General features: G+C 38.2%; 1 protein-coding gene, 1 long non-coding RNA gene and 1 pseudogene across 5 annotated transcripts; all 3 read left to right on the forward strand.

The window, feature by feature from the left end:
- The first annotated feature begins 1767 nt into the window (after positions 1-1767).
- On the forward strand, positions 1768-6174 carry LOC103970146 (protein indeterminate-domain 4, chloroplastic). Of its 4 annotated transcripts, none has more exons than XM_065088891.1 (4): positions 1835-2001; positions 2084-2687; positions 3129-3525; positions 4775-6174. In XM_065088891.1, exons 2-4 carry the CDS (start codon positions 2522-2524, stop codon positions 5916-5918), a joined length of 1707 nt encoding a protein of 568 aa, XP_064944963.1. In that variant the 5' UTR covers positions 1835-2001; positions 2084-2521; the 3' UTR covers positions 5919-6174. The 4 variants fall into 4 exon arrangements, with proteins under 4 accessions (XP_018676621.2, XP_064944963.1, XP_018676622.2 ...); XM_009383808.3 differs by having other exon boundaries at positions 1836-2001; positions 3126-3525; XM_018821076.2 differs by having other exon boundaries at positions 1768-2687; positions 3126-3525.
- Positions 3538-4705, forward strand: LOC135596765 (uncharacterized). Its single transcript, XR_010481028.1, has 2 exons — positions 3538-4072; positions 4142-4705. It is a non-coding gene; the product is annotated as an uncharacterized LOC135596765 (long non-coding RNA).
- Positions 6175-12433: 6259 nt separating the features above from the next.
- Positions 12434-21649, forward strand: LOC135596766 (ribosomal RNA-processing protein 14-like; annotated as a pseudogene).
- The last annotated feature ends 872 nt before the right edge of the window (positions 21650-22521 follow it).

Genomic DNA, 22521 nt, shown 5'->3' on the forward strand with positions numbered 1-22521 from the left:
ACGGCTCTCGTGATTCGATTTCTGATCTTTTAAATTACAAAAAGAAAAAAATAATGTTGCAAAGATTTACTACAAAATAATAATAAGATCGAGAGCAGGGAAAGCTCATGGAGTTGGGTCACGTACGTAGCACGGAGAAGAGAGTATTCCGCTTGCCACACATGGTGGCTGCACTCGGTCGGCTAAGAGGCATTGTACTTTGACTTGTAGCTTAATGCATTCGGCATCTTCCAAGCTTAGAGGACCAGTGGCACTGTGATTCGTTTGTCTACTTGTGCCAATTATGAATGTCTCATATTGATTCTTTTGCACACATTTGATTTATTTTCTGTTCTTGCAATACACATTGGAAGTGGGTAAAGACTACGATTGACTTATATTGGCGTGATGAGTGTATTATAGTAATTTTAGTTTAAGCATTTTGATCAATGATTTAAATCAAAACCGTAATAACTCGGGTAATTTTTAATTAGATCTCGACTTGATGAGCTTTGATTGAATTAGAAGACAATTTGATAATATGATTGATGGTACATAAGCCTTGAATAATTCAGGCAATAATTCAAATTAAGAAGGTGTGTAAGAAATCATGTGCATGATCATTTAAGACCAAGTGAATTATCGAAGGAAAAACAATAAATTTTGTAGCCTTTGATGGATGTAGATAGCTCATGAAGCAGGTTTTGGACTGTGCATGCTCAGTGTGATGACAAAGACATGGTCAGCATCCACATCTCCCAACATTGGAATACAAGGAGACATATTTGACGACTACCTATTCCATGGATACAAGTCATTCTACCAATGCTCATGTAGTCACTTGTCTATAGCATGTTGACATACAGTGCCAAATTGTATTCCGATTCCTCCATGCACCAATGTGTCATCGATGGTAGGTCATGAAATTAATAAGAATTGAAGCCGCCATCCTTGTCATGGATGAAAGGACATTGAATAATATAATATAAATTGTCATTTCCCAAGTTATTTTTTCAACCAATTATAAAATATTTTCGAGATATGACGGTGCATCATAATTATCTATTTATCCTAAATACTCTTTATATATATTTGAAATATTAGTCTAATAATAATGTCATAGGTACACTTGAAAAATCTGATTCAACTAATTTTCAGATATGTCAGATAACATATATAAGATATTTGATTATCAAAATTATATCCCATTTACATCAATTACCCATTAAAAAAAAGGAGAAGAGTAATGATATTAATTTTAGAACTCTATGATAAATTTCAATTAGCTCTCCTATGATCAATTTTAATCTTCTTCTTGATTTTAATTAATATATCATGAAATTGTATCGTATAAACTGGCCAGCTTAGTATTAAACACATAATATAAAGATGTCATCTAGTTTAGCCGATAAATATCTTAATAGTTTATCGCAGGATTTTTTGATATCATGATAATTTAAATGAGATAATCAATAATTATATTAAAAAAATTATTAAAAAAGAATCCAATATATTGATAAGACTTAAAAGGTACTGCAGCTAAATTTAGCCACTTATCTTTTGTTGCTAAGCTTATTTATTTGTTTAATACTGTCATAATTATCATTAGTAATGCCTTCTTTTGACTTAGTAGTGAATGAAGAGTTGGTGAGAAGGTGATCTAAAGGAAGTTCTTCGTCAAAGACTTGGGATGCGGAATAAGAGGAGAGCAGCGAGGATGGCATTCCACAGTCGGTGGACCCATCCATGGCCACATAACGACACGCTTTGCCTCCACCCGACCTCTCTCTCTCTCTCTCTCTCTCTCTCTCGATCAGTGTCATGCACATATTTATTCTAGTAGTTTTTTGGTTGGACACATTTTGCTTGGTGGTGTGAAGGGGTGGGGAGAGTAGAAGGAGAAAGGGAAAAAGGAAGGAGGACCTGTGAGAGGAAGAATGGGGTTTGGCAAAGGAATGAACGAGTTCACACAAGGTGTTGGTTTTCATTCTTCTACTGCTTAAGAGGAGGAGATAGGAAGAGGTTATTGATATGTTCTCTCTTTTGTGTCATATCCACTGGTCTTTGTTCTGCTTCTGACCCCTTCTCTCTCTCTCTATACCAGTTTTGAGTGCAACTGTTTACTTGGTTTTCCAGCTCTCTTTGTTGTTTTACGAATCTAGGCGGACAAAGATTTGGAGAGGTCTTTGGCAAAGTTGTCTGGTGGGAAATTCAGGTCACTGACTTGTACTGGGAGTTTGGGGGTTTCCTCACATCTTCCCTTTCTTTTTGGATCCTTTCTTGTCCTTGAGGATTGGGAGAAAATAATGGTTGGAAAGCGTGGGAAGAGATAGGTACATAGCTAGATATATAGAGAACACAAAGGAAGGGGATCAGCTTTCATGGTTGCATGTTGGTCAGTGAGAATTTCTACTTCTGTTTCGGTTTGGGCTTGTCGGTGTTCACAAAAGATCCAGGAAGAAGAAACAAGAAGAACGCCATCGGAAGAAGAAGAGAGGTGTTGTTGCTTTCGTTGTTCTTGTGGCTATTTTGAGGTAGGAAAATGGCATCAGCCTCGTCGTCGTCACCCTTCTTTGGTGGGATCAGAGATGAGGAGCTCCAAAAGCAGATGAAACAACAGCAGCAGCAGCAGCAGAAATCCTCTGCGACGGTGCCGGCTCCCGCTGCAGCTTCAGAGAGGAAGAGAAGGAACCAACCAGGAAACCCAAGCAAGTATCTGAAACACTCAAACATGCAAGAGAAAGAATTGATTCAAGCATATCTGCCTTCTCTCTGTTACTGGTTACTGTTGTCTCATGTCCTAATCCTGCAGCCCTTTTTGACTTCTCTTCACATCTTGAAAGCCCGAATCCATGATGACGATTTCAAGTCACTGGATCCGTGGAATTGGGATTTGCTGTTCTTAGTTTCTCCAATCTATGGCGTTCCACAGATGAATTCCCATTTCCACTTGCGCTTCGTAAGCTTTCTTCACATACCTTCTCTTCCAATTGATCACTCTCTTCAAACCCAGTTCCATCTTCATCCTCAATCTTAGTGCATGACGTACGTCCTGTGAAACAGACCGCATTATTCTATCCTTGTCTCGATGAATGATTGACGAATTGTTTATTCACAAGCACAACCAAATCCACATGTCTCTGCAGCAGATCCGGACGCCGAGGTGATTGCTCTGTCGCCGACGTCGCTACTGGCGACGAACCGCTTCATCTGCGAGGTCTGCAACAAGGGGTTCCAGCGGGAACAGAACCTGCAGCTGCACCGCCGGGGCCACAACCTGCCGTGGAAGCTCCGGCAGAAGAGCAGCAAGGAGGTGCGGCGTCGCGTGTACCTCTGCCCCGAGCCGACCTGCGTCCACCACCACCCCTCGCGCGCCCTCGGCGACCTCACCGGCATCAAGAAGCACTTCTGCCGCAAGCACGGCGAGAAGAAGTGGAAGTGCGACAAGTGCTCCAAGCGCTACGCCGTCCAGTCCGACCTCAAGGCCCATGCCAAGACCTGCGGCACCCGCGAGTACCGCTGCGACTGCGGCACCCTCTTCTCCAGGTTAGTCACGGCTGGTAAAAGACATGGTAGCAGTAGGAATCCAGCTGAAATCCATGCATCCATTTTCTCCTCCAATTTCCGTCTCCGTCGCATGCATTCATCACGAGTCACCATTGTTAGTGTCTAGCTTCGGATTCGGTGATAATAGTGCGTCTCCTTCCCTTGCTTTCTGCTTTGAACTTCGTTCAAAGATTGTATGTTGGTCTTCTAGGGTTAGGGAGGTTCCTTTTTTTAGGGTTGTTATGGCTGGATTCCCTGGAAAGTGAGAGAGAGAGAGAGAGAGAAAGAGAGACAGAGCGAGAGAAAGGAACGTACTCGTTGGGAAACGGCTGTGAGGAACTGCTCCCACGTGAATTCGTCTTTAGAGCTGCCATGGTCATAGAGGTTTCAGCTCGAAGAAAACAAATGCCTCCTCATCTTCTCTCTCTCTCTCTCTCGCGTTGAAACCAGCGCCACCTTTTCTTGTGCTCTCGATTAATCTCCTGCTCCTCCTGGACCTCCTTTCTCTCCTTCTCTCTCTCTATCAGGCCTGTTCACGTGGTGCCAGGTAAGCATCTTTGTAGGTTTGTTCTCTAGTGGCTTGGCTACTTGTGTGACGGCCCTGCGGCACTGGCAGGTCAGCCTTTTCATGACAACGTTAGGGTTGAAACTTGGAAGGAGGGAAGAGAAGCAGGTCCTCCAAACACGTACCGATTTCTCTTCATCTATTTCAGTGTGGGAGTCATATCAGCGTTCATCAAGGGATAGGAGAGATTTCTCAACACATCTGGTATGAGGGAGAGCTTCAAAGGAAGTTGGGTGGTTCGATAACTCTGCTAGAACTGTAGGGTGTGTCAGGATGATGATGTGCTCATAGGAGTTGGAGTTATTGACGGGTCATGTGTGGGTTTCCTGCGTCTTCCAAACATCCTCTCTTGAGTATTTAGTCCCATAGTTCGGGCTTCTAATCTCATGGTCATAAAGTAGAATTATATTCTCTCTCATCTTGGTGTAGGTTGCTGCCTGGGAAACTGTGCCTATTTGTCATCGTATCTTAAAGCTTTTGGTGAATGAAGCGTTCTATTCCTAACATATTACTTTACTTTTGTTTCTCCTCCGTCATTTAGTTATGTGTATCAATTATTTAGGTTAGACTTTATGTTGTTATATGTGAGCTCAGAAAACAATCCTCCACTCGACAGATATAGTGTGTGTATCAACTCATCAGCTTGAGGTAACCATGCAACATTCCTTCTTGTGATCGATACAGGCGTGACAGCTTCATCACCCATCGGGCCTTCTGCGACGCCCTGGCGCAAGAGAGCTCGAGGCCACCCACCGCCGGCCTCCACGCTCTCGGCAACCATCTCTACGGAAACCCCACCACCATGGCCTCAGGCCTGTCTCAAGTCAATGCCCACCTCTCTTCGCTGCAAGCCCAAAGCCATGCGCCGACCGACCTTGTCCGCACCGGAGGAGGCCCTGGATCACAGCTAGAACACCTCATCTCCTCTGCGACCCCGTCGTCGTTCCGACCACCTCAGGCTCCTCCACCGTCTGCTTTCTACCTTGATAATGGCTCCACCCAGGAGTTCAATGAGGAGCACCCGCCTCACCACTCTCTACTTCAAAGTAGACCACTCCATGGCCTGACGCAACTCCATGATCTCCAATGTAGCAGCACCATTACTTCTTCCACCTCCGCTGCCGCCACCGCCGCCAGTGTCTTCAACCTTGGCTTCTTCTCCCACAATAGCAGCAGCACGAGCAGTATCGGTAACAGCAACAGTGGCGGCAACCAAAACAACCAGATGCTGATGGCCGACGGATTTAACAGTGCCAACGGAAGCACTGAGCCAGCGACACTCTTCTCGGGAAACCTTACGAGCGATCACTTCGTTGGAGGAACGAATTCTCTCTACAACACCTCGATGCAAAGCGACTTGATGCTTCCGCAGATGTCAGCCACTGCATTGCTTCAGAAGGCGGCTCAGATGGGCGTGACGACAAGCGGCGGACCCCCCTTACTGAGAGGGTTTGCCAGATCTTCTTCAAGCAGGTGTAGCTTCAGTGGGGACGGCGGTGATGACGGAGGCGGCCTGCAATATCAAACGGAGAACGAAGCTCACCTCCAAAACCTGATGATGACGCTCGCGAACGGAGGCACCGACCTCTTTGATGGTGCCGGGGGGAGAACGGCATTCGGTGGAAGCGCCATCGCCGGCGGGCATCGACAGCAGGCTGGGGGATTCCGCGCGCTCGACACTGGACTGTGCATTATGGACGAGACTAAGTTCAATCCTTCGGGCGTCAGAAACCTCGAGGGCTCCGACCAGCTAACGAGGGACTTTCTGGGAGTAGGCAGCAGAGTGAGGAGCATCAGCAGCGGAATAACTCGGCGAGAACCGATATGATCAAGTCGCATTCCTCGAGCCGGTCCTTCGGTCGTGGGTGCTTGGAACGAGGAAGAACATCATATGAAGAGGAAGGCCGAGAGAGAAAAAAGAAGACGGGAACGTGTAGGTCACAATGGGAGGTCGCTTTCGGTGGATGTTTGATTAGCACGTATCATCATATCTCTTACAGATACACGTACTTATTTTTTGTTGTGTTTACGTAATCAGATATATTATGAATATGCAATAAAAAGAAAGCTAAATTATAATAAAATTTCTTCCAATCTGATTTTGACAGGAGAAAATCTCATAATTATTTATATTAGGTCCTCTACTCTTATCTATAAATATATATGATATTCTATGAACTCAATACAATAATATAAACACATAACAATTGAATAAGTGAAGATACGGAGAGATGTGACATAATTGAGAGATTACAAATCTCTTGAACTAGTTAATAAGAGATTACAAATCTTCTATAATAATTTTTTTATCATTGAATCCATTGATCATAGTAGTCATGTGAATGATAGGAAGAAAGAAGAAGTCAAGTCTAACACTTCTCGCAGATTAGCATTACTAAAGATCTTTGATCCGACGATAGTGCGCTCGTAGATCAGAGAAAGGATTTTCTGAATAACATTGAAAGCTACGTATCATGAATTTAGATTTATTATTATTTGAATTTAGATTTTGGTATTAAAACTTTTTTATTTAATAATAATATATTATGATTTTTTATGCTTACAATTAGTATCAAAACCATGGTTTTGAAATTAAATACTTTAGATATATTTGTTAGCACCTTTTATTCGCGAAAAGATATTTCAGATCTTGACATTCTTCAATTTTATGGTTGTAGTCTCGGTGGTATAGACAACATCTTGCTTTGTCTTTGTACTCAAATGGGGTCTTCGATGAGTTGGACTCCCTTAAGAGCCCCTTTCCCTTGATTTAGAGAAAGATTTCTATCCTCGATGAATTGAGATGTGACGGTGGTGGCCTTGGGAGTGGAGGCTTCGACCTATTGAATTTCTTCCTAGGTAGTCTTAGGGATGAACATTGGGGCTGTTTCACGTGGGGCCTTTTGTTCGTCTCCTCGAGCCTCGTTACAACTAGCGTTTCAACGGCCATGAACTAATGAGCTATTTGGAATATCTCAAAGACCATCGCTGGGGCCTTTCGACTAATGACCACAAGAACCTCGTGGGTTGTTGCCCTGTTATGAATGCATATATAATCAGTGAGGGGTGAGAATCGGTTTACCCCTTGAATTTTCGCCCTACTTTGACTAAAGTGGCACCACGTGTGATCTGAAGTAGTTGCTAGTTGGATGGTATTAGAATATCCTCTGTCAATACTTAAGATCTAATTCTCTAAGTAGTGTTTTAGTCTCATAAGTTGAATTTGATAATCCAACTTCAATTGGTAATGTAAGATTAACATTTCAAGTAATGCATTAAAAGACTATTGTTTTATAACTGAAAATACTATGAGAAAGATGTATAGTATAACGAAGAAAAGTTTACTAAAATATAAGCAAACAATGTATAATTTTTTACTTGAATCTCATATAAGATCTTCAAAATTTTATGAATATGCACCATGTCCTTCTTGTGCTTCAACTTGAAATTTATTCTTCTTGTTGATTTGAGTGATCAATGTAAATGTTATGCAATAATTTATCCGTATTATGCATAGGCAAGTTAACTTATTCTCCTATTGAATTAGAAGATGAAAGTATCAAATCAGATCAGATTCTCCATTACAAATCTAGTTAGTGAGCCCATTTAAAAATCCATAGCATTAGGTGTTTAAGCATAGTTTCATGATTCATATAGCAAGAATTACAACATAATTTGTATATACATTGAATCTTTCGATCGCGGGCAATTCATCCAAATGAAAAATAACAAAACTTACGGCACCTTATAAGCACTCATTACTAACTCTATTATCATTATAAATCTTGCTTTTATCCATAATATTTCATCGACGAAAAAAAAGTAAAATTCATATTGTGGGGTCTACATAACAAAAATAAAAGATAATAATAAGTTGATCATATTATGCAGAACATGATAGTCTACGTAACATCTCCTTTAACCTATTAGGAAATTAGCTTCTATTGAAAATATGCAATATAATAATTCTAATTATGAAATAATATTAGAAAAATGAGAAGATATTTGTTTTTATAGTTGGTAGTAGATGAACTTATTAGCAAGAAGGATATTATCATATATGGTCCTACATTTGGTAAAGGTAGATTGCTTATGGCTAATAAGATTGTTTAGATGATCTTTGATATGATTGGCAAGAAGTTTATAGATAACATTGCATGAAGGTATGCATATAAAATCCTCAACAATAACAGGGTTTGATTTTTTAGGATAAAGATATAATTTTTTCCCAACCACTAGGATTTATGAAGATATAAAAAATAATATAAATGAGCTAAGAATAAATGGTCTAGTAACTTTTGTAAAATTTCACATTGAACCCATTAGAAATTAGGTTTTTGTTTAAAAATAATTTAAATTTTTTATATGTGGAAGGAATAACAAAGAAGTTGATGGAAGGTTGAGGGATGTCTAGAGAGAGAAGGGTATAAAGACCGGTTTGGAGAGTGATTTTAATATCGAAGGCTCCAAATATTAAAATATTATTAAATAAATATATTAAGAATGATGTTGGAATCCTCGACAAAGGAACCATCATCATTTTTAATCTTATGAGGGGAGTTATTCTTTTTATTAAAAGAGGTAGAGTAGAAGAGTTTAGTATTTGTTCCCTATATTAGTCTATTAAACCTTAGCCCTAGTCCACCATTTATCATACAAATATCTATTCAGAGTAAAAAGTTCGTTATAGAGGGAAAGGAGGTGAGTGATTTCCTAATCAAAAAGTCATTATTATTCTTACGGTAGAGATCTAAGTAATTTTGATAGAGTCCTCTAGGTTATTAGTTGAGTTTTTTTATACGAATGAGTAAATCTAAGGTCTAACATTGTTAGAAGGCTTTGAAATAATTCCATCAAATTATTTGATTATGTTATAAGAGGATAAGGGGGGATAGATGAGAGGGGCAATTTGGTTATAAATTTTATTATGCTCAAACCAATAAAATTTAAAATAAAATAATTTGAGAGAATAATGATTATGTTTGAAGTAACTCGCTCTAATAAGAATTGAAGAATAATCAAAGCATATTTTTGGTAAGTAAGATATGGAAGCATTTTGAAATAAAGAAAATCAATGAGTGTATGGTTGAGGCATTAGGTTCAATAGTACAAGAGGACAAAGTATCGGAGGAGTCCAAATTAAAATGTTTAGCATTGGAAATAGGAGAATGTTTTGGGACACGCTTATTTGTAAATCTATAAGAAGTTAATTGGGTTTGATCACGTAAGATGAACTTAAGAGGATAAGCCTATAAGTCTGATGGTTGAGAGGAAGGAGGTGGCGAGGATTTAACTTGATTATATTGGGCTATTTTAAGTTGGAGCTTTCTTTATACTCAGACTTAAGATCCATAAGTCTTCAATATTGGGATAGGGTTCCTTACGATTTTTATGTGAATAATAAAAAGTAATTTCATTGGAAGGTTTGATCTCACAAGATAAGATTTTGTGACCCACTTTATTACATTTAAAGTAAATGCTAGGAAGGTTTTTGAAGGCCAAAGTTTAAAAGAACCGATGTTATCAAATTTGATTCAAATACCTTGAGTAATGGAATGGGTTTGGATAGGCCTAGGAATATGCAAATCCTAGTGAACTTGCCACAAGAACAAGAGATGGTAACTTGGTCAATTAAAAAAAATATATAATTTTTTATAGCGATCCAGAAAAGGATAGTATGCATGAGGAGTTTTAAAGGAAAACTGTATCAAACACAAGTAATAGTAGATATAATATTTTTTTATGAAGTGATCGAAAGTAAAGCTTCCATGGGATGAGGATGATGTAGGTGCTTTTAAGAAACTAATATCCCTTTATTAGAATATAATACATGTCTTCAGTGAAGTGGAATTTAAAGCAAAAGAATTTGATCGCTATGCCAATAATATGTTAGTCCGAAAAGATGTCAAAGTTTAGAAGAATAGAGATTCAAGATAAGGAAATATACTAATAGACTTATTATAAATGTAAAGTTTAACAAGATAAACAATATAAGCCTCCACACGATCAAGTTATATACAAAGAGTATGATACTACTTTGAATCTTTTAGAGTTTGACCTCAAAGATGGAATTAGGAGCATGTGAAGCAGAGGTGGGCTTGTGAGTAGGAGGATCATGGGTTACAGAGAAGGGGAGTAAGCCTCTATTGTCTCTTTGAAATCCTAGCTAAATGATTGACAATCTTTAAGTGATATCTTATTATATAATCTTTTCTTTATGAAGTTTATATGCATTTCTATCAAAGTATCAACATCTTATGATGGTGAATACACTACTAGGTTCAATTGTTAAGGCATGCTTCCACTAAGTAATTAAGCTCATATACTATATATCAAACGAATCATCATTATGATATTATATATATTTGTTGTTCGTTCATCCTCTTTTATATACAATTATGATGGGAAGAAGAAATGTCTCTATGATCTTCTCTTTATGTATTTTATATGTATCTCTCTCCGAATGTCAACATCTTATAATGATTAATATACTATTATGTTTGATTGTTAGGATATACTTCTACCGAGCAATTAAGCTCGTAAGTAGTCTAATCTAATTTTGTATCCGATGAATATTATGATACTACACACATACGTTGTCTCTGTATTTTATATACTATCATAGATGGGATTTGATATACATAATTAACCTTTTAACTTTGATCGGTGTCATATATTTATAAATAGAATAAATATAAATAGATATATTTATCATGTGTACGAGGAGTCACAAAATATTGTTGGGCTGCCATAACACAAGGCTTAATAACTTATTTTGATGGGCCTCTTTATTTTCTTCTTCGTCACCTTTGGAAGCTATAACGTGGCACAAGCACAACCATTATTCCTTTCGATTGATTTTAGGGTTTCTTGTTTTCTTACTATAAATACCTCTTGCACAACCTCATTTTGAGAATTCATGCTTGATGCGGATACTCTTCGATGTAATCTTTTAAGGTTAGATCTTAAGGGGCTAGTAGTTTTTTAGGGTTTTCAAAGATGAGATCATGGTTCTTGTTTTGGGTTTTTATTATGCGTCGTAGAACTGATTACCGGTTGGTTTATTCAATGACTGCTGTGTATGAGTCGACGCTATACATAGTTTTTTCCTCCGTCGTTTGCCCCTTTATCATGAATCGATCATCGATGTCATTTTGATCGCAGATGCGGAGACATTTGAATCTTGCTTTTATTTTATATTTTATATTTTCATTTGAACCAAGCGAAGACTCTCGTCTCCATCACTCCAAAGCAATATACCATCTTGAAAGTTATAATATTATTTCTGATTGAGTTGATTGATCGATGTAATTATTTCAAGAATCATACTCATCAATAGTTCTACAAATCATTGCATTTTGTGCCAAGCTTTTGTGTTTGACTTTTTTTTTTTCCTTTCTAAAAATGTATTTTTGATATGAGTTTTTCATTTCGTCTTTGTTTGCAACAGAAGAAGAAGTTTATACCAACCAAATGCTGCATATTTTGATTTGGTTCATAAGTTATGAGATGAGCTATAAATGCTTAGGCAGGATTGAAGGTTTTAGAGACATGAGTTGTTGCATGGATGCAGTGATCACCGATACTCAGCAATGAACGAAGACAATCGTTTTGGTTGCTGTACAATCTTATGGCATCATATGAATAGCACCTTATTGTCTTCATCATGTCATAGTTATAGTTGTACATCAGCCTCTGTGGCTCAGTTAATTCTATTCTTTCGAAAGCTTGATTTGTTGGACATGTAATCGAAAAATCTTTTGCGATATTGCTTCGATTACATGACTTTCGTGATTCTATGTAACTATATATCAATACGATTAAAATAAAAATTACGACTATGTAAATTATCTTTTGGAAAATAAATGATCGTAGAAATAAGTCTAATAATGTAATGTTACTCAAAATGGTGTTGTAATAGATATACATAGAAAGATTGTGTTATTGTTTGAACCAACCTACCATTTTTTTTTTTATGGATACCAAAAAAAGGGTTGTTTTTTTTTTTATATTTCTAATCATTATGGGCTTATAAAACCAAAGAAATTAAAGTTTCTAATTGTCATATTTTAATAGAACTTTATCCAATTCAAATAAATTGGATCTTATTTAGATTATACTTGTTATGATTTGCTGTGATCATACAAATCATAGTCAGGTTTAATTGGTGTAAAATGATTTAATTGTGATTTTTGTAGCAACATTCTTTCAAAGGGTATTTGTTTGTTGTGTGTGTATCCAACAGTACAAAAAACGAAAAATGTTAGCATAATACGTACATTCGAAAGCATTTTTGCAGATTACCCGTTGGCCCGCGGACCTAAGAAAAGCCCAGCCCACATAAGAGGGCATGAACCCGGGACTCCCCCTCCCATCTCATGTCGTCTTCCGAGCTCGACGATGAAGCGAAAAGGCGGTCGTCGAAAGCCCTCGCCCGCGGGCGACACCGACATCGTCGATCTCAAAGACCTTATCCACGGCCACTCCCTCTTCTTCGACCGCCTCGTGGAGCAGCTGATCCCGGCCCGATTTTACCTTCCCGCCGGTGAGGATAAACCCTGGCTGGTTCCAGGGCCTGTCCAAGGACGCCAAGGCTGAGTCCCGCGTCAACCTCAGGGAGTCTCGTCGCGCCCGCCTGGACCCGGCCAAGTCTTCCACTACTACCCTTGACCTCCTCAAGTAGAGCATCGAGGCCGAGAAGATCGCCACAGACACTAGCGAGGAGGAAGACATCGGCGACGAGGATGAGGATGAGGATTACGGCGAAAATCAGACGGAGGTGGATAACCCCCACCCTGTGATTTGCGATGATCGCTCCGTCACCTATGAGGAGCTCCGGCAGCGGCTTCACCGCCGGATCGAGGAGCTCCGGTCCGGTCGCAACACTTGGCCTCTTTTCGACAAGCACAGACCAAATAAGATGGAGAAGAAAAAGAAGAATAATAAGAAGAAAAACGTGGAACCGGATGCTTCCGCTTCTCATGGAAAACGAAAGAGAGACGAGAAAGAGACCAGAGAGGAGAAGGAGACAAAGAAGAAGATGGCGAAGACTTGAGGCGACGTTATCGCTCCTGATATCTCCTTTGGGCAGGTCAAGATTGGTAGGCACGATGAGAATAGGAGGAAAAGAAGAAAATTATCTAAGCAACAGGAGTTGGAGAGGGCAAAAATGCTGGAGGAGGCAAAGATGGACCCCGAGAGGGGGCTGAAGGTATCCAAAAAACATTCTTGGAAGGCGGCTGTCAGCAGAGCTTCGGGCATGAAGGTACATGATGACCCGAAGCTGTTGAAGGAGAGCATAAAGAAGGAGAAGAAGAGACAGCAAAAGCATGCGGAGAAGTGGAATGAAAGAGTCAAGAACACATAAAAAATTAGGGCTGAGAAGCAGAAGACAAGGGCAGAGAATATAAAGGAGAGGATCAACCAGAAAAAGATGAGGCGTATAGAGAAGAGGGAGAAGAAACTCATGCGCCCGGGTTTTGAGGGGCGGAAGGAGGGATACGTCAATGAATGAGATGTTGGCTATAGAAATTATCCATGCTTGTTAAGTCTCAGGAAGATGAGGTAATGGAGGCTTTTCTAGTCATTCTTATATTTTCTAGGATTTAAACCTCTGGCAACTTCAATCGTCTGATAGTGTATGTTTATTGTTAAAGCAAGTGCAGAGTGATTATTATTAGTTAAATGGATTAGTGAATCTGGTTGGTTGTTATTGGGAAACTGATACTAATTTCTGCATTTACCAAGAATTTCTGTTTTTTAAGCTGCAGTAGAAATCTTCATTTGGAATGTTGTTGGCTTTGCTCTGATATGAAGGAAATCCATGGAACTTTTAAAAACATGTGCCTCTGCTGTTTAAGGCATGGGATCTTCATGAGTACTATTATTAGGCATTTTATGTAAACTGTCTGTTGTGATGATAAGCTGATAGAGATATGGTATCTGATGTACTTGGAACTGTTCTATTTTTGTGTGTATGCTATATTAAATTGATCACATAGCAGAGGGATGCTACATTTAAGTGTCCTAAGATGCCTATTAGTTAGAATGGCTTGCAACAGGTAATTTTTAACACATTTAAGTGCTAGTAAGACATAGCATGCACAACAAATGACTACCTATTCTTTAAGGGAACACTTTCGTGGATCTTTGTTTTAAATCATTACTTCAGTAAAAACTATTTTGGCAAAGTTTTAGGTTGCTTGCCTGCTGTGTATCACAGTAGATTTCCCATTAAGGTAGCTTGTCACTTTGCTCAGAAGTGGTAGGAAGACGTATCTCCTGGACCAGAGGAAAGGACACATATTCAACTAATGACACTTGGATGATCACGTTTCATGGGGATTCTTCTAATGGTAAGAGAGAAAGAGAAGTTGCATGGGGGAAAATCTGGGGGCAATTGATGAGAAAATTATCGTAGCCGGTTTCACTTTAGTGGGTAGTTGGCCTTGGTTCTAGAATGCATGGACGTCATATATTTAGACAAAAGTACAAGGAAGTTATGTATCTAGATGAAGGAACAAGGAAGTGTGTTAGTTGAAGATACAAAAACTTATTCAAAGAGACAGACAAGTCTTCAGTGAGTCGATCGTTGTCACTTGTCAGGACTTTGTTATTAGCCAAAGCATCAAATTTCAAGTTGCAGTGATGCAATGAAAGTGAACCCATTTTAGTGCTTAGTTATAAGAAAATAGAACTATAAACATTTTGTCTAAAATTGTATGGCTAATTAACCTGAACATTCTTCTTCAATAATTTTAAAACCGTAAGCTACTTTAGGTAGCAAATGTATATTCGAAGAGATGAATGTTTGGTGATAATTTGATAAAATTTTATGGATACCTTGGCTTTCATATTTCATCATTACCAGGATTGTAACATTTGAATCACTAATAGTAACACACTTCATAAGATGTTGAGGGCATATTGACATTTATTTTGATATGACAATTTCAATCATTACTTTTATGTTGATGATAGTATTACAATTATTCTATTTTGATACTTTGATGGGTGTTGTTGTCTGGACATCCAAGAATGTTTTACATTTTTGCTGCTAAATTGTTGTCAGTGAGGTACTTTCAATTGTGTATTACAGGTACATTGGAATGCATAAAAGAACTTGTGAAGATTGTGGTAGATAAAGTTAAAAGTTTATGAATACTTCCTATTGAAGCCTGTCTTAGATGTAATGCTAGTCAATGATAACAAAGTGAAGATATTGTGCTTGATAGACCTTACTATGCTACATGATGTTTCCTTACCTGCATTAAAGTATTGTCTGGTCAACATTTCATAACTGTGTTTGTATAGTTATATTGGCATGGCCTCCATGTGTTTGGTGCATAGTGCTCCTGACTCATATTTATTATGTGAATTAGGATGCCTTAGCAATGAAGGGGTACAGAACATCTGACTGTAATCATAAGTTTATGTTTTTATCTAGATATGAGGCGTGATGTTTGGAGACTCAACCACTTATGCTTAATTCTATCCAAGCAAGATGCAAGCTCCTTTTGAAGTTCTGAGCCCTGTGTCTTTATTTTCCTTGATTGTGTGCTATTATCTGGAAAGAATTGAGTAGGTTGTCAGTAGATTATGTCTCTGATTTCCTTGATTGTGTGTTATTTATCTGGAAAGAATGAGTAGGTTGTCAATAGATTAAAGGTTTTCTGGAGTTATTTGTTTCTCCGACGCCTATAAGATACTGAGATTATAGTCTAGAGGAGGTATAAGCTCTTCCATTTAATTTTGTTTTAACAAGGGAACTATTTTGGTTTTTCCAAAGCCTAACTGATACTGAAATTATGGTATGCTTTAATCTCTTCAATTTATTCTCATTCTGATGAATGGAGTATTTATTAGGGTGTGTATTAGAGTGTATCTCATAAGATCTTTTCTCTCAGGATATGAGATCTCCTCTCAGGGAAGGATCTATGAGAATGGTGTTGATTTCTGGAAATAGTTTGACCTCATTTGACCAACTAAAATTAGACAGAGGTGGGCTCTTTCTGTCTTTCATGACATTTAGTGTTAGGAGATGCTAGTAAGGTATTAATCACGTTTGGTTGATAATGTTCTGCACTTGCCTCTGTCTTCATGCCTTTTATTGTTTTTAGTCCAATAACATTGCTTTTTTTTATGGTAACTACGTAAGCTTTGGTTTGTGAATATAGATTTGTCAATCTCCATCCATGTGGCTTTTTTTCTCTGCCTAATGCCCTAAAGTGATTCCTATCAGAACTTCACAATTAATTAAAGAAGATTACTTTGCTTTTTAGAAAATTGTAGTCCCTATTCATCCTTGGGCCAAGTTATTTGAAAGGCACCTAAAACTGCAGAAAGTCTCAAATTTATGCTTTACAGGAAAAAACAACAAAAATTTGCTGATGGAAGTTGAGCAAACTACTTCCAGAAATTTTTTGTTGTTTTTTCCTGTAAAGCATAAATATATCTATATAATATTAATTAATGGCTTTGAAATATTCTCAGAAAACCTAAAGGAAATCCTTATTCAAATTTACCTTGGGTGCTCCTTTTCACATCGTAGTGGGGTAGACAAATTTGAAGGACTTTAGACAGTCTACATGATTGGGAAGATCACGTTTGGAAACCTTTGTAGTTTTTTTCAAAACAAAAACAAATAAAAAATTGCATATCTCTTCTAAACAAGAAACAAGCTAAAACAGTATCATACAAATGAATAAATGATCAATGATACTTCTGTTGTAGGGACAAACACAGAAACTTTTTCATCAAACAAATTTGACTGAACTGGGTAATTGTATAGGAAAGATCTCTCTTTTCAAAATTTGTCAGAATTCTTTTACATCTTGACATCATGGATACCAAAGTTGCAATTATGCATTGTTCCACAATATTGTCATTGGCTGCTGCAAAGCCTTGCATTTTCTGGTCTTAACTCAAGAATTGTTCCTAATTACTAGTCTACTAGCATTATTTCAACTCTTAACTTGATATTGGAGTTTTCATGCTTATATGCATCCTTAGGAAGTAGTAAGAATATATGCATCTGTCCCAATCTTGTAATGGCTTTACCAAAATCATGATTTTATTGGTTAGAAGCAATTTCCCTCCACTTACATACACAATATACACAATGTTTAGGTTTATTCCTATCATTGTCATGAATTCCACACCATTTCTAAGTTGAGTTAGCTAAGTATTCAATAAGCTGTTGGGTTGCTGCTACCAGATGCTTGTGCAAGGGGATGGAACTTCTCTCACTTGTTGGCAGAATGACAAATGGAATAGCATAGATTGCTACATAATTTGAGGCTCTTAAGTTAATATGATTTTTTGCCTCAGTTCTTCAACTTCTCACTTCATCAGTTCCTCTTATCTTAAAACAAAGATAATAGGCCTTAATAGTTTTTTTCCCTCAATCAAACAAATTTGATATTTTGGTTTTTTATCCAACAGATGTTTGACTTTTGTTCTGGTGGTTTGAATCTTTCACTTCTTGACATTAAAAAGTGACTGCCTTGAAGTCGTGCACTTGCTGGCCTTTGAGCATCTCTTTTTCTATGTTTGTGTGGCCTTTGAGTTTCATACTTGCACAACATTTGTATGCAGAAAAAAAAATTATATACATCTGCCACCTGAAGCTTCCCTGGCCACGATGGGACGCCATATTATAGCAGTGGCAGGATGAAGCAGCGGATAATTATGAGCTTAGATCATATGAGTTTTCTTTTGTAATCCTTTATCCCAAAACGTATAATCTTGTCTAAATAATCAATTTTTTTGGCCCATTTTTAATGTGATTCCCAGTCTCTTAGGCCAGCCATTGGATTTTAAATTGCTAAAGTTATTTGTTGTAACCTGTGGATGAAATTGATGTTACTTGGAATTTGTTAATGTCTTGGATTACTCTTTGCTTATGATGTATAAATAAATAAAGTTGAGCTCCTGCATGGATATTGTTTTTCCCTGCTTGTTGCCAGACATTAGTGTAATGCTGGACCTCAAGCAGTGTGATCCCAATTTATCTTCTTTTTCTCTTTGATTATTTATTTTCTTTTGCTTTTGCTTTCTCTTTCTTTTAGCTTTTCTCATAAACTATTATTCCCAAAACGACTGCTACAGTACCATCATGGAACTGCTACAGTACTACTACAGGTATGCTATAGTATTGATTAATACATTTGTTCTGTTACAGTATTGGCTATAGGGCTAATTAATTACTGTACACTTTCAACTTCCCCTGCAGTACCGTAGAGTATTTATACATAAAATTCTAGCGTCAGAGTTTCTTTTTCTTCTAATTTAATTTCTAAAGTTCATTATCAAGCTCTACTGATTTGCATTTTGGACTTGTATCTTTGGTAACAAATTATTGTGACAATTCTTATTGTAGTCTTACGTCCTGGAAATTGACATGTGAAAATCAGGCACACCACTAGTTCCAACCTTGATCATGTAACACGTGCCTAACTCTTGTAGAAGTCTTCGGAAAATCCATCAAAACTATTGTCCTACACCGAACATGACTGATTAATACTCTACCAGAGACCTTGTTCTTCTTTGACAGTCATTGCTAACGTTTGTGATTATAGGAGCTTTCTTTAAAGCCTCTGTTTAGTACCATGTTCCCATCAATTTGGTTTATGTATCTAACCCCAAATAATTGGGACATTATGGCTTGGTGTTTTTGCACATCCCTCATATGGTAGCCACAAATAATACTTGGTTTCTATGGTGGCATTAGTTTGCCCATAGATCTTGGTCTTTTAAATTTTTTCTAGAAACATCGGTGATTGGTTTGATTTATTTTCCTTCAACATTATTAATATCTTGAGTTTTCCATAGACTAGTTGATGAAGCTGCTTTATCTTGATATCAAACGTAACTAAAAGCAAAGACTGTTCTATTTTTTCGTTCTCCAAGATATCTCAAATTTGCACTTTGAGTGTTGAATATGTGTAGTAAATTTTAATCGCATAGTCAAAGAACCTAAGTTCTTATATATGGTGAACCAGATTGACTCAACCAGATCGCTTTATTTATTCATCATTGTAAGATTATCAATTTTTTAAACTAGCAAAATCTTCATGCACATGGTGATATGGTGTATGAATAGAGCTATGCAGATAAAGACTATGTTATGGATCATAAAAGATTATGTTTTCTTGAACTAGATATGGATGTCTAGATTGAGGATATAAGTGTCATGGCAAGTTCCTGATCGTAATGGACTGGCATGACTGGTTACTGTTCCACGGATGTTCTGAACTGGAACCTGTCAACCCTATTTCCTTTAGGAGGAACTTCAAAGTAAATGTGAAAGAAAAAGAAAAAAAATGATAGATGGAAAAAATAATATGCTTAAAGAGATTATTTTAAATGATTTTTTAGGTTAATTTAATACATTGGATAAATTTAAATATCTATATATTTGAATTTCTGGGTGCAGATAGAGCAGAACATGTTGCCATATCTGTATCTTAAAGATCTCAGCAAAATTTGGATATGAACAAAAGTATTTGACAGACAACAATTGTGTAACCATATCCTACTTAGCTTAGAGAAATGGATTTAGATGAATTTCATATCCAGTTTAGCCCCCCTAGTTCTATTGCAGAAAATAATGAATTTTCTGTTAGATTTCTGCTTCTGCAGCAGTTGCTGTAGTAATCAAGTTTTAGTTTAATTCCTCATTCTGCCGTCAAGAATCTTCAGATATTTTCAAGAAGGATTAAACCTAGTCAGTTAATAGCTGAGACTACCTTGAGCTAATGAGTTATGGTAGAAGATTCGACCTCATAGACAGTCTCCTTTTCATAGGCCTTGAGTAGAAATATGTTCTTGGCTCAAAAGGATCTTCCTTGTGACAAAGCCAACATGTCTGGACTCATAAAAGTCATATTTTTGTTTGCTGAAACTTTGCAGCATATGCATAGACTATATGCAGAGACCGGTACGGCATGTGCACTGATGTGAGCATGTGAACCCTGGAATTCTCAAGTTTGTATTTTACCTTTACTGTATCCACCGTATTTGCATGTCCATGATCATCATATGCATTCTCTTAAAACCAGAACACTGTAATTTCTCTAGCTATTCTGTTTCTGCATTGTTAAACAACTACATTCTCCTCACCAATTTTGGCGTTATTTATGATGACAAAATTTCTTTATTTGGTTTGCTCATGTTGTTTTTGTTGGCACTTCAAGAAACATTACAGCAGAGTTCACCGAGTAACTATTGTCCACAGCATCAAATAAACTGAAGTGTGACTGATTTGGGTTAACATTGTATTACTTAATTGTTCAATTCTTTTTTAAAATTGTTCAGTTGTTTTACTTAATGCATCTCTATTTTCGGACAGTTAAGCATGACTGATTTGGGTTAACATTGTACTTGGTATTGCTGTATGGTACAAGTTTAACCGAAGGTCTGCATTTTATTTTTTGCAAGATTGTCAAGATTGTCTTCCCTGACTATTGAATTAACATCTTCATTTTCTTAATTAATGTTCTCTGTCCCATTCCTCATTCTACAGAAATATTTGTGATACTTTTTTCTTTTTTTTTCTTTTAGAACTTAGGAATCTGCACCTGGGATTTTCAAATTTCAGCATACCATGTTCAAGGACCAAAGTTGAGTTTCTCTCACCAAACAACCATCTTGATTTGGGTGAGACTGTTCTTTCGTTCTTGGCTTTGTGCACTAAGTGTCGGTTATTAAATTAGAAGTTCTTTTAGAATCTTCCTGTGACTAAAAAGATAACATCTACCGACATAGGGCAGATTCTCAATTTCTCTGGGCCAAAATTTACAGTTTTACATGATAGTCTTCTTGCACACTGATTTCCTCTCTTGGCAGCTTCTAGGACTGTCCAAGGAATTGGATGAATCCGCAGATATCTCAGCAGCATTGAAATGTTCAGCAACATCTACCGAATTACTGTTCCCTTTGGCCTATTGCCTGGTGCAGATGAATTGGTCCCGCTTCTGCCAGCATCTCAAAGATGGTAAGAGTCCTTAACTATATGCTTCATGATCAATACCCTCTGGTGATGCCCAAAGATGGTGATGGGTAGTCCTTGAACCTGTGGTTGTGGTCCTGCTTTGTGGTCCATGTTGTTTTTCTTGAGTCCTGCATCAAGAAACAAATTAGTACATCAGATGGTCCTAGAGGCATTTAATGCTATAGTCATCTTTGCCTTGAGGACTGTCCCAGGGAATTTTTGGGTCTCAACAAACAACAAACCTGTTTACTACCCTTCCCATTCTTCCTTGCCATTTAGCTAATTCCTGAAATCAGAGAGAATTTTGTGGTCTGCTATGTGTATTTTGTAATCCTGAAATCATGGTCACATGTCACTGATCCTCTGTAGGATCGAGACCACAGTAGTTGCAGTCATTGTCACCACATGTTATTTCCTCAAATCTGCTTGTGGTCTCAAAGAAGATGTAATGGAAGGTCAGTCGAATTGGGCCTCTGTCGATTTGCTTCTGAGTTGGCAGTCTATGTAGTGAGATCACTAGGATTGGAAGTACCTGCAATCAAAATTTGACACGGTTGTAAACTGTTGATCTGATGTTACACTGGAATGTTGGTTCGATCAATAGTCTGGCTGCCGAATAGTGGTTGTTTTTTCGTCTTCGGCTGTAACATTTCTCTTATGGCTATTAATGGTTGTTGACTTGCATGAGCAGACTGATGCACGATGATGGCCGGGAACAGGACATGTGTGTACTGCTCTAGAGACTAATGATGTGCCCTCTGGAGTTGTTCAAATCGATATCAGAAGAGAGAGAGAGAGAGAGAGAGAGAGAGAATAGAGAGAGTTCCAGTGTGATAGCAACCGGTCACAGGTCGACAGTGCATACTTTTCAGCTGCGTGTTGTAGTGGAATCACGAACGTCTGTCTGATCTCAGATCGGGTTGCGGAGTTTCTCTCCCCGTCTGTCCACGTGGATGCGGACGGTGGGGCCAGCTGGTTATTCGGGCAGAGAAAGCGTGGACCCTGTGGGTCGCGGATAGGAAACCCCAAGAGTGGCGCCTTCCGGAGAATGACCGCTATTATACTTCTATGATATGCTTTGTGAAATAAAGAAAAAAAAGGAGGAGGATGATGCAAGGGAGGTGTTTGCTTTTATGGGCCATCGGGCGGTCTGAGGGAAAGTACCACAAACTTAGGCCGCTGTCCGTTCTACTGCCTCAACAACAACCACAAAGCCAAGGGAGTGAAATATATCAAAAAGGCTCGAATAGGGGGCCTTTGGAAGACACCATGATCATGTTTTGACTAACTCTGTGGAGATTATTGGCTACAGGAGAAGGAAGGCGAAAGAGAGCAGGAGCATGACAGATTTGGGGGGGGAAGGGGGGAGAGGGAGGGGGAGAAGCATGATTGCGTTGGGGCCGTGGGAGTGGAGTTACGTTCCATTCCAATCCCATCC

The sequence above is a fragment of the Musa acuminata genome, chromosome BXJ1-11 (assembly GCF_036884655.1).
Source record: "Musa acuminata AAA Group cultivar baxijiao chromosome BXJ1-11, Cavendish_Baxijiao_AAA, whole genome shotgun sequence".
In the NCBI taxonomy this organism is placed as follows: Eukaryota; Viridiplantae; Streptophyta; class Magnoliopsida; order Zingiberales; family Musaceae; genus Musa; species Musa acuminata.